General features: G+C 46.1%; 1 protein-coding gene across 1 annotated transcript; it reads right to left on the bottom strand.

Annotated features, from left to right (window-relative positions):
• Window positions 1-4,788: 4,788 nt before the first annotated feature.
• On the bottom strand, window positions 4,789-10,122 carry LOC134299827 (uncharacterized). Its single transcript, XM_062983672.1, has 2 exons — window positions 8,351-10,122; window positions 4,789-5,122 (listed from the first exon to the last, which is right to left on the bottom strand). Exons 1-2 carry the CDS (start codon window positions 9,896-9,898, stop codon window positions 5,081-5,083), a joined length of 1,590 nt encoding a protein of 529 aa, XP_062839742.1. The 5' UTR covers window positions 9,899-10,122; the 3' UTR covers window positions 4,789-5,080.
• Window positions 10,123-14,305: the final 4,183 nt, after the last annotated feature.

Genomic DNA, 14,305 nt, shown 5'->3' with positions numbered 1-14,305 from the left:
TTCTCTCTTTTTGAAGTGAATATCAAAGTCCTCTTTGTATAAGCAAATAAGACTTATAGCAGAAGCAGTGCTATTTAAATAAAGGTCCTTGGAATGAGAAATCTCTGCAGGCAAGTCATGTTCCTGCTTAGCCCAGAACTTGATGCCCTCTTTGAGCTCACCTCTTCAAGGAAATTGACTCCATGTGTGGCATACTTTCTATCAACACTGCTTTGCAAGTTGTTGCTGACATGAGTGCTCTTTCATACAAAGCTAATACGGGTTGTGTATACCTTATCTGATCTGGCACCCAAGATTTTAGATCTTTTTTTATTTTGGAGTACCTACATTTGCATACATATACAAGAGATGAAGTCCAGGTCTAAACATGAAATTCACAACTGTATATTTTGTATACACTTTATAGACATAGACTGGATATTTGATACCATGTTTTCAATCACTGAGCACACAAAACAAAGTTTGTATACATTGAATACAAAGGTGTGACTATCTCAGCCACCATGTAAACAATTTCAAATTTTGAAGTATTCCAGATTTTAGAGGATTTGAGATTTGGAAAATTCCAAGTGGAGGAAGTTCAACCTGTAGTAATCCTTTCACGGGCTGGATGGTGGTAGTACAAAGAGGTAAAAGAAAACATTTTTTTCAAGTTTTCTATGTGGTAAGTGGTTTTACTGAAGAGACTTACCATTAAATCTCAAACACTGGTGGCTATCCTTCCAGCCTTGCAGGGTTGAATCACAAAGAATACCAAACAGATACTCAGCTAAAGGCTTATTTCACTTAACAAAGTCTCTTACAAAGAAGTTCCTTTTTACAAAGTCCATTTCCTTCCTGTTTTTCCCTTAAATCCCGGTATACTGCAAGGGTGATTTTTAGGGCTCTTCCACACAGGCCTAAAACCCGAGAGAAACTAGTATGTCAATTTCTCTCAGGTTTGCCTCCAAACAGCCAGAAAAATAACCCACCATTCTGGCAGGGTGGTAGTTAGATTCCCTCTTGGGGTGATCTGAGATCAACCTAGGGGTATCGCTGTCAGCCCCCAGCCCTTAGTTTTCTTGGGAAATGGGGGCTGGAAAGAGAGGGTAGTACTGCCATCCTGCTTCCTTGGCCCGAAGAAGTGGAATGGCTGTGAGGCCTCATACCACAGACCTCATACCTGGGAAGGCGCAGGCGTTCTTGGAAGGTCCACACCTTCCCCTGGTATTTTTTTTATCCTGGAGTAAACCTGAAAATCCATGGTTTAACCACATTAGTCTAAGGCATTGTTTGGATGCCTCAAGATAATCTGGGAAAAGATTTTGGGCCTATGTAGAAGGGCCCTTAGTCGCCTCAATGGATCAAAGAGGGATAGAGAAACATAATTTTGGTACTGGATTGCAGAGTGTTTTTGCAGTAAAATGCAATGCAAGTTTAAGCTGAAAAATAGCAGGATTCTACAACAGGCAAAATAAAAGCTGACTCCAGAAGCCATTACAGTCAACAATAAAAGCTGCCTCCAGAACTAGTCCATGCCCTAGTTACATCCTGTCTGGACTACTGCAATGCTCTCTATGTGAGGCTGCCTTTGAAGATAGTTTGGAAGCTCCAAATAGTCCAAAGATCAGCAGCTAGGTTGCTAACTGGAGTGCCGTACAGGGAGAGGACAACTACCATGTTACGGCAGCTCCACTGGCTGCTGATCCGCTTCCGGGCTAAATACAAAGTGCTGGTTATTACCTATAAAACTCATACTACTTAACTAACTGCATCTCTGGATATAAACCTTCTGGACAATGTGGTCATCAGAGGGGGACCTGCTTTTGGTCCCACCCCTGACTCAAGCCTTCACCGTGACCACACCTTCTCTCTGGAACTCCCTCCCTTTGGAAGTAAGAACAGCTTCCTCACTCCTCTCCTTTGAGAAACAATTAAAAACACGCTTCTGTACACTGGCCTTCGGAGAAAAGGATGATTAGCTTTTATTAACTTCTCATGCTTCTATTCTGCCTGATGAGGCTGACTGAGAACATATTGCCCTAACTCATTGCACAGCCACGTTGTTATTGTTCATTTCTCATGTTGATTCTATTAATTTGTATCTCCCTTCTAACCTCCACTGGGAAAATCCTCGTAAGAATCCTTGAAAACCACTTTCTCCCTGTCTCAGAAGACACCTTCCCAGAATCCCAGAATGGCTTCTGTCCCTCCAGAGGAACAGTGGACATGATCTTCACTGCTCGACAGCTCCAAGAAAAATGCAGGGAACAAAACCAACCTCTGTACATGGCATTCATTGACCTTGCAAAGGCATTCGACACAGTGAATCGCAGCGCTCTCTGGACCATCCTCCAAAAAATCAGGTGCCCTGACAAATTTGTGAACATCCTTCGGCTCCTCCATGATGACATGATGGCAACAGTCTTGGACAGCAACGGCTCCCAAAGTGACCCATTTAAGGTGGAATCAGGTGACAAGCAGGGATGTGTTATTGCTCCTACCTTATTTTCCATCTTCATCTCTATGATACTTCACCTTGTTGATGGGAAGCTTCCCACCGGAGTGGAAATCATCTATCGGACAGATGGCAAGCTATTTAATCTCAGCAGACTGCGAGCCAAAACCAAGGTCACCACAACATCTGTTATAGAACTCCAATATGCCAACGACAACGTAGTCTGTGCGCATTCAGAAGAAGACCTACAAGCTACTCTAAACACCTTTGCAGAAGCATACGAAAAGCTTGGCCTCTCACTGAACATCGAGAAAAGCAAAGTGCTCTTCCAACAGGCACCAGCGAATCCCTCTGCAATGCCAGGAATACAGCATAATGGTGTAACATTAGAAAACGTTGACCATTTCCGCTACCTTGGCAGCCACCTCTCCACAAAAGTCAACATTGACACGGAAATACAACACTGCCTGAGCTCTGCGAGTGCAGCATTTTTCCGAATGAAGCTGAGAGCGTTTGATGACCGGGACATCCGTAGAGATACCAAGGTGCTTGTTTACAAAGCCATTGTCCGCCCAACCCTGCTTTACGTCTGCGAAACGTGGATGGTCTACAGACATCACACTCAACTCCTGGAGCGTTTCCATCAGTGTTACCTCAGAAAAATCCTGCAAATCTCTTGGGAAGACAGACGGACAAATGTCAGCGTGCTGGAAAAAGCAAAAACCACCAGCATTGAAGCGATGCTCCTACGCCATCAACTCCGCTGGACTGGCCACGTTGTCCGAATGCCCAATCACCATCTCCCAAAGCAGCTACTCTACTCCGAACTCAAGAATGGGAAACGTAATGTTGGTGGACAGGAAAAGAGATTTAAAGATGGGCTTAAAGCCAACCTTAAAAACTGTGGCATAGACACTGAGAACTGGGAAACCCTGGCCCTTGAGCGCTCTAATTGGAGGTCAGCTGTGACCAGCAATGCTGCGGAGTTTGAAGAGGCACGAATGGAGGGCTTAAAGGAGAAACGTGCCAAGAGGAAGGAGCGTCAAGCCAATCCTGACTGGGACCGCCTTCCACCTGGAAACCAATGTCCTCACTGCGGGAGAACATGCGGGTCAAGAATAGGTCCCTTCAGCCACCTACGGACACAGCCCCAAGACCCCACAACTTGAAGACCATCGTCCTCGGCCTACGAGGGATCGCCTAAGTAAGCAAGCAAGTAAGCTATATATGGAGCTTATTATCAGTTTTAATGATTATTGAGTTATTTGTGAATTTTAATTGCTAGTTTTGACTGTTTTTACTGCTGTTCATTTTAATTTTATTTTTGTCTGTAAGCCACCCTGAGTCTCTTCGGGGAGACAGGGCGGGTTATAAATAATGTTAATATTATTAGTATTATTATTACTGATCATGTATGAACAGCAACACAGGAAAAAGGGGAAAGAAAACAAATTTGCATTGCCAGAGCTTTTTCAAAGTTCATTCCCTTATCAATAATTTTTTTCTGCTTCAGGTATGAACATGTAGAAAGCAATAATTCACCTCCATTTTAATTCATAGCTTAATTTTTCATGATGAGTGTACAGCTGTTTTTCAGAAAATCACATTTCCCTTACATGTGAACAAGTGCATGCTAATCATAGTGGAAGAGTGCACAGGTATGCGCCTAAACAATTGAACGCTTCAATACTGAATTATGGTGTGATTCATAAACAGGCTGAGCATTTCTTATCCTGCATTTTGAAATCTTTCAAAATCCAAAACTATCTACATGGGTTGCTGTGATAGAGACACTTTTGCTTTCTGATGGTTCAAGGTACACAAACTTTGATTCATGCACAAAATGACTAAAAATGTTGTGCATATGAAACAAATGTATTTCATGTTTGGACTTGGATCTCATCTCCAAGATATCTTATTATGGATGGATATGCAAATACAAGTATTCCAAAATCCAAAATACTTCTGGTCCCAAGCATTTTGGATGAGGGATGCTCAACCTATAAAATTGTTCACTTTTTGTAATAACACTACATGCAGGGTGTGTGTGTGTGCGTGCACATTCAAACACAGAGTGATAGTTTTCCTGATGTTGGAACATGTGGTTTTGCACAAATATATGCATGGACAGCATATGGAGCATTATCTGTTTGTAATGGCCAGAACTGACAGTAGGGGCTTTGAACAATTCTCACCTTATTTCATGGTTGTGTGTCAACAAGACTAGCTATGAGTTGTATCTGATATACAGACCCACTCCCTTCCTGCAACAGTCACTGATTCTGTTTTGCTCTTGGTTTTATCTTGGTCAGTCACATCACCTTTTATACATGCAATGCCAAACTTATACAACACTTACCTGTCAGCTCACCACAGCCGCTCCTGAATGAACACACGAGACTCTTTGTGGTATCACCAGGAACTTTTACTGTAGGAAACATGAACATCAGAAAAGCCAAGAATGGGAGGCTCCGGCCAACCCTCCTTTATATACCCTCCCCCTCATTTGAACAGTCTCTTCCCGCTCAGTAAAACCCCGCGCAAATTCCCCGCCAAGTCCATCAGCCGTTTCTCCTCCGAGTCCTGGGACGCAGGTGTCTTATCAATGTCAGTGACCCTGAAACTCAGAGCCACATCCAGGCTCTAGTAGCAGGGTTCTGACATGGCGTCCTCCTCCCCTTCGTCCTGGAAGGAAAAGATTAAACACAACTATTGTTCTCCGCTGTCCAGAGTTCCTTTATACTTTTTTAACAGGCTGCAATGGAATACCGGGTGTACCTTTCCTAGGTCCTTTGGTAGCCTCAGCTCATAGGTCACTTCGTTTATTCTTTTTGCTACCCTGAATGGCCCTATATAGCGTGGAGCCAATTTCTTGGATGGGAACCCCAATTTCAGGTTTTTTGTGCTCAGCCAAACCAGATCTCCTTCGCCCAATTTGTCCCCCTCTCGGCGCCTACGATCCGCAAAGAGCTTGTACTTCTTTTGTGTTTCCCGCAATGCCTCTACCACGGTTTGCCACCCTTGCTTGATTTTGGCCGGCCATTCCTCGTCGGTCTGGCCCTCCCCTTCCTTCCACTCGGGTAGCCTGGGGAAAGGTGCCACCTCCTGTCCGTATACTATTTCGAATGGGGCACGACCTGTGGCCGAATGTACGGCCCCGTTAAAAGCCATCTCAGCAAACGGAAGAAGGTCCGCCCAATCATCCTGTCTATAATTGGTGTACATCCTTAAGAATTGGCACAGTGTCTGTTGGGTACGTTCGACCCCCCCGTTGGTCGCGGGATGAAAGGCCGAGCTCAGGTTCCTTTCTGCTCCTAACAGCTGTAAGAATTTTCCCCAAAATTTTGCAGTAAATTGGACTCCCCGGTCACTAATTATCTTGTCGGGACACCCATGTAGGCGATATACATGCTTCACATACAAATCAGCAAGTTTTTCAGCTGAAGGAAGTTTTGGCAGAGCCACAAAGTGTGCCTGTTTTGAGAATAGGTCCAATATTGTCCAAATGTATCTGTGGCCTCTGCTGGGGGGTAGTTCGCCTACAAAATCCATGGCTACGCATTCCCATGGCCTCATGGGCTCCACCACCTTCTGCAATAGCCCCTGGGGCTTCCCCGGTGGTGTTTTTCCCTCTGCGCATAATTCACACTGCGTGACGTACCCCCTGGCGTCTTTCCTCATTCCGGGCCACCAGCATTGTTTGGCCAACAGTTTAATAGTCCTGGTGGGGCCTAGATGACCCGCACCCTTGTTATCATGGTACTTCCTTAACATTTCTCGTCTTAAACATTCAGGAATATACAATTTCTTATTTACAAACACCAAATCCCCACACAATTCTCCCTTTTCTTTGTTTGTTTGTAACCATTTGTCCATTCCATACGCTCGCTTCAACTCTTCCTCCCATATTTCTCCTCCCCCCGTGGAAATGGCAGTACGTTTGTTTTCTTTGGCCGCTTGTGCTCGAGTTAGTACTGCCAGGCCCCATTGCTTATCAAGAAAAATACTCCCTTCAGATTCCTGAATTCCTCCCCCGTGCTGAGGCATCCGAGAGAGAGCGTCAGCGAGTATATTATGTTTCCCCTGGAAGAATCTGAGTCTGAAATCAAAACGGCTGAAATATTGGGCCCATCTAATTTGCTTCGCTGATAGTTTACGAGGGGATCTTAGATACTGTAAATTTCTATGGTCAGTCCACACCTCAAACGGTGTTCCACTTCCTTCCAGGAAGTGTCTCCAGCACTCTAGTGCTTTTAGAATCGCTAAGGCTTCTCTCTCCCAAATCGGCCAGTTTTTTTCTGTATCGCTAAACTTTTTTGACAGATAGCCACATGGCTTCAGGTTCCCCTCCTCGTCTTTCTGTAGCAGAACTGCCCCATATGCCCGGTCTGACGCATCGCAATGTAATACAAAGGCTTTAGACATATCAGGGTGCTGTAGGACAGGCTCCTCAGTAAAACGCTTTTTAAGGGCTTCGAAAGCTTCCTGGCATTCTATTGTCCAGGTCAGTTTGGCCCCTGGGGCCTTCACTTTGGCTGTTTCTCCCCTACCTTTAGTCTTTAACAAATCCGTTAATGGCAAAGTGAGGCGCGCAAAGTCCTTGATAAATGTTCTATAGAAGTTTGCGAACCCTAGGAAGGATTGCAGCTGCTTCCGTGTTTTGGGGGCTTCCCACCCCCTCACGTCTTCTACCTTCGCAGGGTCCATCGCCACTCCCTGGGAGGAAATCCTATACCCCAGAAAGTCTATCTGGTCTTTATTGAACTCGCACTTGGCAAGCTTCGCATACAGTTTTGCTTCTCTCAACTTTTGCAGGACTTCCCTGACTAGTTCTATGTGTTGCTCCTTAGTCCGAGATACTAACAATATGTCATCTAAAAAAACAAAGACTCCCTTGTACAACAATGGATGCAACACTTCGTTGATTAATTGCATGAACGCGGCGCCTCCGCCGCACAAACCGAAAGGGAGCACACGATAATTGAATAATCCGAATGCACAGGAGAAGGCCGTCTTCCACCTGTCCTCTGGTTTAATCTGCAATTTATGGTACGCTTCAATTAAGTCCAATTTAGTGAATATCTGTCCCTCCGATAACTGGGCGATCAAGTCCTTCACTAAAGGTAGGGGGTATTTATTTCCAGAACTGATTGCATTCAGGCCCCTGTAGTCAATGCAGAGCCTCAGCGTTTGGTCCTTTTTGCGCCTGAACAACACAGGCGCCCCTAGAGGGGAATTTGAAGGCTCTATGAAACCCCTCGCTAGGTTTTTATCAATGTATTTTCTCAGTTCCTCCTTTTCCCTAGCCGACATTGGGTATATTTTTGCCTTAGGAAGCTCTGCTCCTGGGACTAGCTCTATCTTCACTTCAACTCTCCGCTTCGGTGGGAAACTGTCTGCTTCCTTCTCATCAAATACGTCCACAAAATCCCGATACTCTGGGGGTAATTTATCTGCCAGTTCTGCTATCCTGATAGAGTCTTCCTCCCCCCTTTTCCCCGGCTCCCTTTCCACTTCCTGGCTCCCTCCTTCCAACTTCATCCTGAAGATCATGCTCTTATCCTCCCAGTTGATTTGCGGGTTGGCCTGCCCCAGCCATGGCATGCCTAGTATAACATTATAGCTGGCTATTTGTGATATCACAAATGACACCTTTCCTTCCCAACTCCCTATCTTACACTTTACATCTTCGGCACTGTACTTAGCTAATGATCCCGATGCTGTGGATCCGTCCAACTGCGAAAAAGCTATTGGGGATTCTAGGTTCGTTCTTTCGCATCCCAATCCCTCGGCTAATTCAGGGGAGATGATGTTCCTGGAACATCCACAATCCACAAATGCTTTGCAGGTTGCTTGTTTGCTGCCACTTTCCAGCTGAATGGGGACCACTATCATGGCTTTGTCCTGACTTACCAACCCCCCCGAGTGGTGCCTCATCGGTGGTTCTTCCTCGGCGCGTTTCCCTGCCACGGCTCTTGGTTTGGGCGGGCCTCCGCCTTCCCCTTTTCTCTGCCAGCACTCGGCAGCCCTGTGGCCCAAACGGCCGCACACGAAGCAGCCCCTCCTGCTGGTGCTCACGTTCCCTGTCGGCTCCGTTCTCCTCCCGGCTGGGGTTGATCCCTCCTTCCGGCTCCCCTCTTTCATCTGCGGCCGCTGCTGTAGCCCTCCTCGGTGCCTCCTCGCCTGGGCCAGCGATGTCTCGATGCGCCCCGCCAGCTGAATCCATCCGCGCAGTGTGTCAGGCTCATCACGATGCACCGCCCAGGAGAGGATCTCCCGCCTGAGCCCCTCTTTGAAGAGTTCTATCTTTGTCACTGCAGACCATTCCGGCACCTTTTCAGCGAGGCATTGGAACTCCTCCGCATACTCAGATACCGACCTCTGCCCCTGGGAGACGGTCTTCAACTCCTCCCTCGCCCGGATCTGCTCCAGTGGATCTCGGAAACGGGTCTCCAGGGCCCCCATAAAGCGTCGGAGTGACCCCAGACATGGGTCGCGCCGCGCGTGTAGTTGAACGTACCAGCTGGCCGCTCCCCTCTTCAACACTGCACCAATGGCCCGTACCCGGCTGGATTCCGTTCTAAAAGTGTGGGCATTGTCCTCCATATAGCCCCTCACCGTGGTCAGGAAAAAATCCAGTTCAGAGGACTCTCCCCCAAACTCGATCCTTAGTTCCTCTCGTCTCGGTAGGGGTCCCTGTGGTGGCAATCCCCAATCCTCCGCCCGTCGCAAGCCCCCTTGCGGGCCAGTGGGCCCCGCTGCTGCTTCCCTTTGTCCTGTGCCACGCCCGGCATTCGCCAGGGGCACCAGGGTCTCAGTTGGGAGCGTAGCCGGGATTCTCGGAGGCTTTTCCCCTTCGTCGTCACTCTCCTCCACCCGCGTCAGGCTCGTTTGGATCTTGGGCCGGGCACCGGGCTCCTTTCGCATTTCCCTTCCCTTCGGTGCTGGGAGGTCTGCAAAGCCCTGGCTGCTTCCCATGCTCACGTCCCACATTGAGCTAGCCCGGAGTTCCCTTCCTCGCTCCGGCTCCGCCAAAACCGCCAGGCGCTCCATCGCCCTCGACATCACTGCCAGGGTGGTCTCCATCGCCGACATCCTCTCCTCCAGAAACACCATCTTTTGCGGGCCTGGGGAAGGTGAACCTTCCTCTCCTCCGGTGCTATCTCCCCGCACCACTCCGCGCCTCTGGGTAACCCCATTTGGCTGGGCATAAGCGGTGGATGACGCCAGGGCCGCCAGCTGGTGGAACTCAGCGTCCGTCTCGGGAGTGGCCCTTTCCGACCTTCCTCCTCCGGCGCCCAAGAGCTCTTCATCCTCCACTTGCATGTTACACCTCACCGCTACAGCGGGATGGTGTCCGTATTCTTGGCTTAGTGTCAGCTCACCACAGCCGCTCCTGAATGAACACACGAGACTCTTTGTGGTATCACCAGGAACTTTTACTGTAGGAAACATGAACATCAGAAAAGCCAAGAATGGGAGGCTCCGGCCAACCCTCCTTTATATACCCTCCCCCTCATTTGAACAGTCTCTTCCCGCTCAGTAAAACCCCGCGCAAATTCCCCGCCAAGTCCATCAGCCGTTTCTCCTCCGAGTCCTGGGACGCAGGTGTCTTATCAATGTCAGTGACCCTGAAACTCAGAGCCACATCCAGGCTCTAGTAGCAGGGTTCTGACACTTACCCATGCTATAGGCATTAATCGGATGTTGAAAAATAGATTTTCTTATCAGTTAAATTTCCTGCTTTTATCGCCATATCAAACAAATAACCCCAAGATATTGAGGCTCGTGTTCCCCCTTTTTAAAATAGCATTGCTTCTAAAAGCATTCCTGCTTACTGTGCCTATCAAGCAATAGTCATGGTCTTGCTCTGTGGTTTTTGATCTTGAGGATGTTGATGTATACTCAGAGCTTTGTGTGGAAGATATTTCCTTCCCTAAAACTCCCCAGGCCATGCGCTTCTCAGATCTATTCAAGGCAACACATTTCTTCTCCACCCTGTCATCTGCTAACTTTCTTTAGCTGAGTCTTTTCCTTTTCCTAATCATTTCCTTGGTGTGGATTATCACCCATTATCTGCTTTAATCCAAGTCATGACTAATTGGTTGCAGCGATTCTGTAACCCAGAAAAGCATGGGACTTTCTGGTTGTGTGATGTTAGAAGTACCATGTGAGAGAGCTGTCCAGTGGATCAAGCCATTCTAATTTGTCCCACTTAGAGATCGCTTGATTACCTGGTCCCTTGGTCTCTCTCCAGTATGACAACTGACCTAAGCAGCTTAAGCATCAAAGGCTAGGTGAGAGTTGTGCTCTTTGGAATGCCTTTGTATGAACAAACAAATCTTGGGCAATGAATGCATTTGGTTGGTACTTCAAGGTACTTCTGCTAACAAACTGAGTGAATTGCTGGCTATTCAAGGTTACATTGAACCCAATTTGGGATAAAACATGAGTATATATCCAACAAACAAGCAAGTAATCAATTGGTCAAATAAGGGACCTCTTTACACGTGCTGCCGGAATTGTAGAGCAGGGGTCCCCAAACTAAGGCCCAGGGGCCGGATGCGGCCCTCCAAGGTCATTTACCTGGCCCCCGCCCTCAGTTTTATAATATAATATTTTTGTATCAGTTTTAATAATATAATATATTGTATATACATATAATATTGAGAATAATCTTATGTTATACAATATAATACTAATAGTAATACCATATAATAATATTAATTATATGTTATATATTACATATTATATAATAGTATAGTGGTATAGTTCAATATAGTAATATATAATGCTAATATTGTGTTATGCTAATAATGTAATATATTGTATGTACATACAGCTGCTCTGAGTCCCCTTTGGGGTGAGAAGGGTGGGATATAAATGTAGTAAATAAATGCAGTAAATAAATAATTAATTTTAGACTTAGGCTCGGCCAAAGTCTGACATGACTTGAAGGCACACAACAACAACAACAACAATCCTAATTAACTTGACTATCTCATTGGCCAGAAGCAGGCCCACACTTTCCATTGAAATCCTAATAGGTTTATGTTGGTTAAAATTGTTTTCATTTTTAAATATTGTAGTCTATTGTTGTTGTTGTTGCACTACAAATAAGACATGTGCAGTATGCATAGGAATTTGTTTGTATTTTTTTTCAAATGATAATTTGGCCCCTCAACAGTCTGAAGGATTGTGGACCGGCCCTCGGCTTAAAAAGTTTGGGGACCCCTGTTGTAGAGTATCGCTGCAAATCGAGGTGATCCCGTCGGCACCCACCTAGGGGGCGTGGGGACCTGTCACCCCACTCCCTGCACCATCCCGGTTTCCCCCTCATCCCCTTCATCACACGAAGGGAAGCTTAAGCCCCAGTAAGTCAGCTGCGTTCAGGCTTTAAAAAGGGAGACCCGACTATTTCTCCCTTCAAGCCTCAAGCCGGCTGGGTTCAGCTTTTAAGGGAGACCTGACTACAGTGTTCCCTCACTTATTGTGGGGGTTACGTTCCAGGACCACCCGCAATAGGTGAAAATCCATGAAGTAGGGACGCTATTTTTATTTTAATATTTATACATTATTTTAATAGTTAGGTGGGCTTTCTCCCCCTTGCAAGCCCCGGGGAGCCAGTGAAGCCTTCCCTACCAGTGCCGGCGGGCCCCTTGCTCTGTGCCCGCCATGTTGCTCTGGCTGCCTCTGCTCCTGCAGCCAGGGAAGAAAGAATGCTGCTCCGCCCGGTGAGTGAGCGAGCGAGCAAGGGAGGGTGGGTGAGAGAGTGAGAGAGTGAGGGTGGGTGGCAGCAGCAGCAGCTCCCATCTGGGAAATGTGGAGGACTCAAAAGAAGGGGTGGGACTCGTGGAGGACTCCCTGCTGCCCACCCTCACTCACTCTCTCACCCACCTCCCTTGCTCGCTTGCTCACTCACCGGGTGGAGCGGTGTTCCTTCTTCCCTGGCTGCAGGAGCAGAGGCAGCCAGAGCAACATGGCAGGCATGAAGCAAGGGGGCAGCCCTGAGGAGGAGAGGCAGCAATGGGATAAATACGTACATAAATAAATATTTTTTTTTCTGCGAAACAGCGAGGGATCCGCGAAGTAGCGAGGGAACACTGTATTTCTCCCTCCACTCTCCCTTCTTTCCACAGCCTGGGTTTCACGTTACCAGAGTTGGCCCGCACTGTCCCAGCTTCCCCATCATCACATGGATGGAAACCTCTTTAAGGCGCCTCAACCCATCTTTCCTTATGGAAAGACAGGAAGCCTTCCATTGTGTGATGCTGGCAATATTTCAATGGCAGTGACAAGTTTTTTGCACCTTCGCTATGGAGCTACCCCGGAAGTACTTTTACTGTGTGTGATGGGAACTGGCAGGCTCTGTGGCAAAAGTGCAAAAAACCTGTTGCCATCGCTGAATTTCACCCCATGTGAAGAGGTCCCTTCATTATTACAATGATCTCCAATTAACAAGGCCCAAGGCTCAGCTCTGCTATAATTGCCCCCAACAACATCTAAAGACATTACTGTTTTGGAGATATTGTTTTTTTGTTGTGTTTTACACATAATAGAAAGTGGCAACAAATTCTTGGTGGAGAAAAGCATGGACCATGAGTCTTGTCCCATGGTAATAAACTCATGTTGCCATATCCTCTTTTTGGCCAATTTTACTTAGATTCTAGGCATGTCACCTGATGCCTCTTTGGAGCATCATTGGGCCATTATTCCACGCTTTCATGTAAAACAGAAACAAATCATTAGCTTTTGTAAGAGCTAACTTATAAGGCAAAATGTGGAAAGACTCTTCCGTGAAAATATTCTGCCAAAAAACCCACCAAAAAAACCAGGTCTGATTCTGACTTTCAGGCTGCCAAGAAGGCAGAGTAGCCAGGGAATGTAAAGAGTAGCATAAGATGAGACGAGATATAAGAGACTACACAGAGATGCTTAGAAAGGAAGGGGGGGGAGAATGAGCAGTGGATGAAACAAACAGATGAGTGCATTCTGGGTGTCTGAATCAAATCAAATCTTTATTTACAGTCAGCAACTGGTATAGAATCCCACCTTACAATCATCCATCCACATCAGAATGGTGCTTACATTAGGTTAGGATATAGATTAAGATTTAACCCCATATAAAAGATACTTATAAAACCCTACTCTGTCTATAGATTTCAAACAGATAACCTAGATCTTAAAACTATATCATGTTAAAAACTTCTCATCCCGTACTATCCGACTGCTGGATGCCACTTTTTTTTTACAAATTGATGCACAGAAGTGGCCCATTAATCTTGTAATTCTGAGGTCACTATCCATTTATATATATATATATATATATATATATATATATATATATATATATACACACACACACACACACACACACACAGTAGAGTCTCACTTATCCAACGTTCTGGATTATCCAACACATTTTTGTAGTCAATGTTTTCAATACATCATGATATTTTGGTGCTAAATGCGTAAATACAGTAATTACTGCCTAGCGTTACTTCATATTGAACTACTTTTTCTGTCAAATTTGTTGTATGACATGATGTTTTGGTGCTTAATTTGTAAAATAATAACCTAATTTGATTTTTAATAGGCTTTTCCTTAATCCCTCCTTATTATCCAACATATTCGCTTATCCAAGGTTCTGCCGGTCCGTTTATGTTGGATAAGTGAGACTCTACTGTATCTTCAATATTTCTTTAATGTTGGAGCCAGTCAGGCCTACCAGCACTTGACTGAGGAGTCCCTTATGGGGTTTTTCATACATAGGGCAGCTAAAAAACATATACTCTAGGGCAGTGGTTCTCAACCTGTGGGTCTCCAGGTGTTTTGGCCTACAACTCCCAGAAATCCCAGCCAGTTTAC

The sequence above is a fragment of the Anolis carolinensis genome, chromosome 1 (assembly GCF_035594765.1).
Source record: "Anolis carolinensis isolate JA03-04 chromosome 1, rAnoCar3.1.pri, whole genome shotgun sequence".
Classification (NCBI taxonomy): domain Eukaryota; kingdom Metazoa; phylum Chordata; class Lepidosauria; order Squamata; family Dactyloidae; genus Anolis; species Anolis carolinensis.
This window is presented reverse-complemented; position numbering and strand designations above follow the sequence as displayed.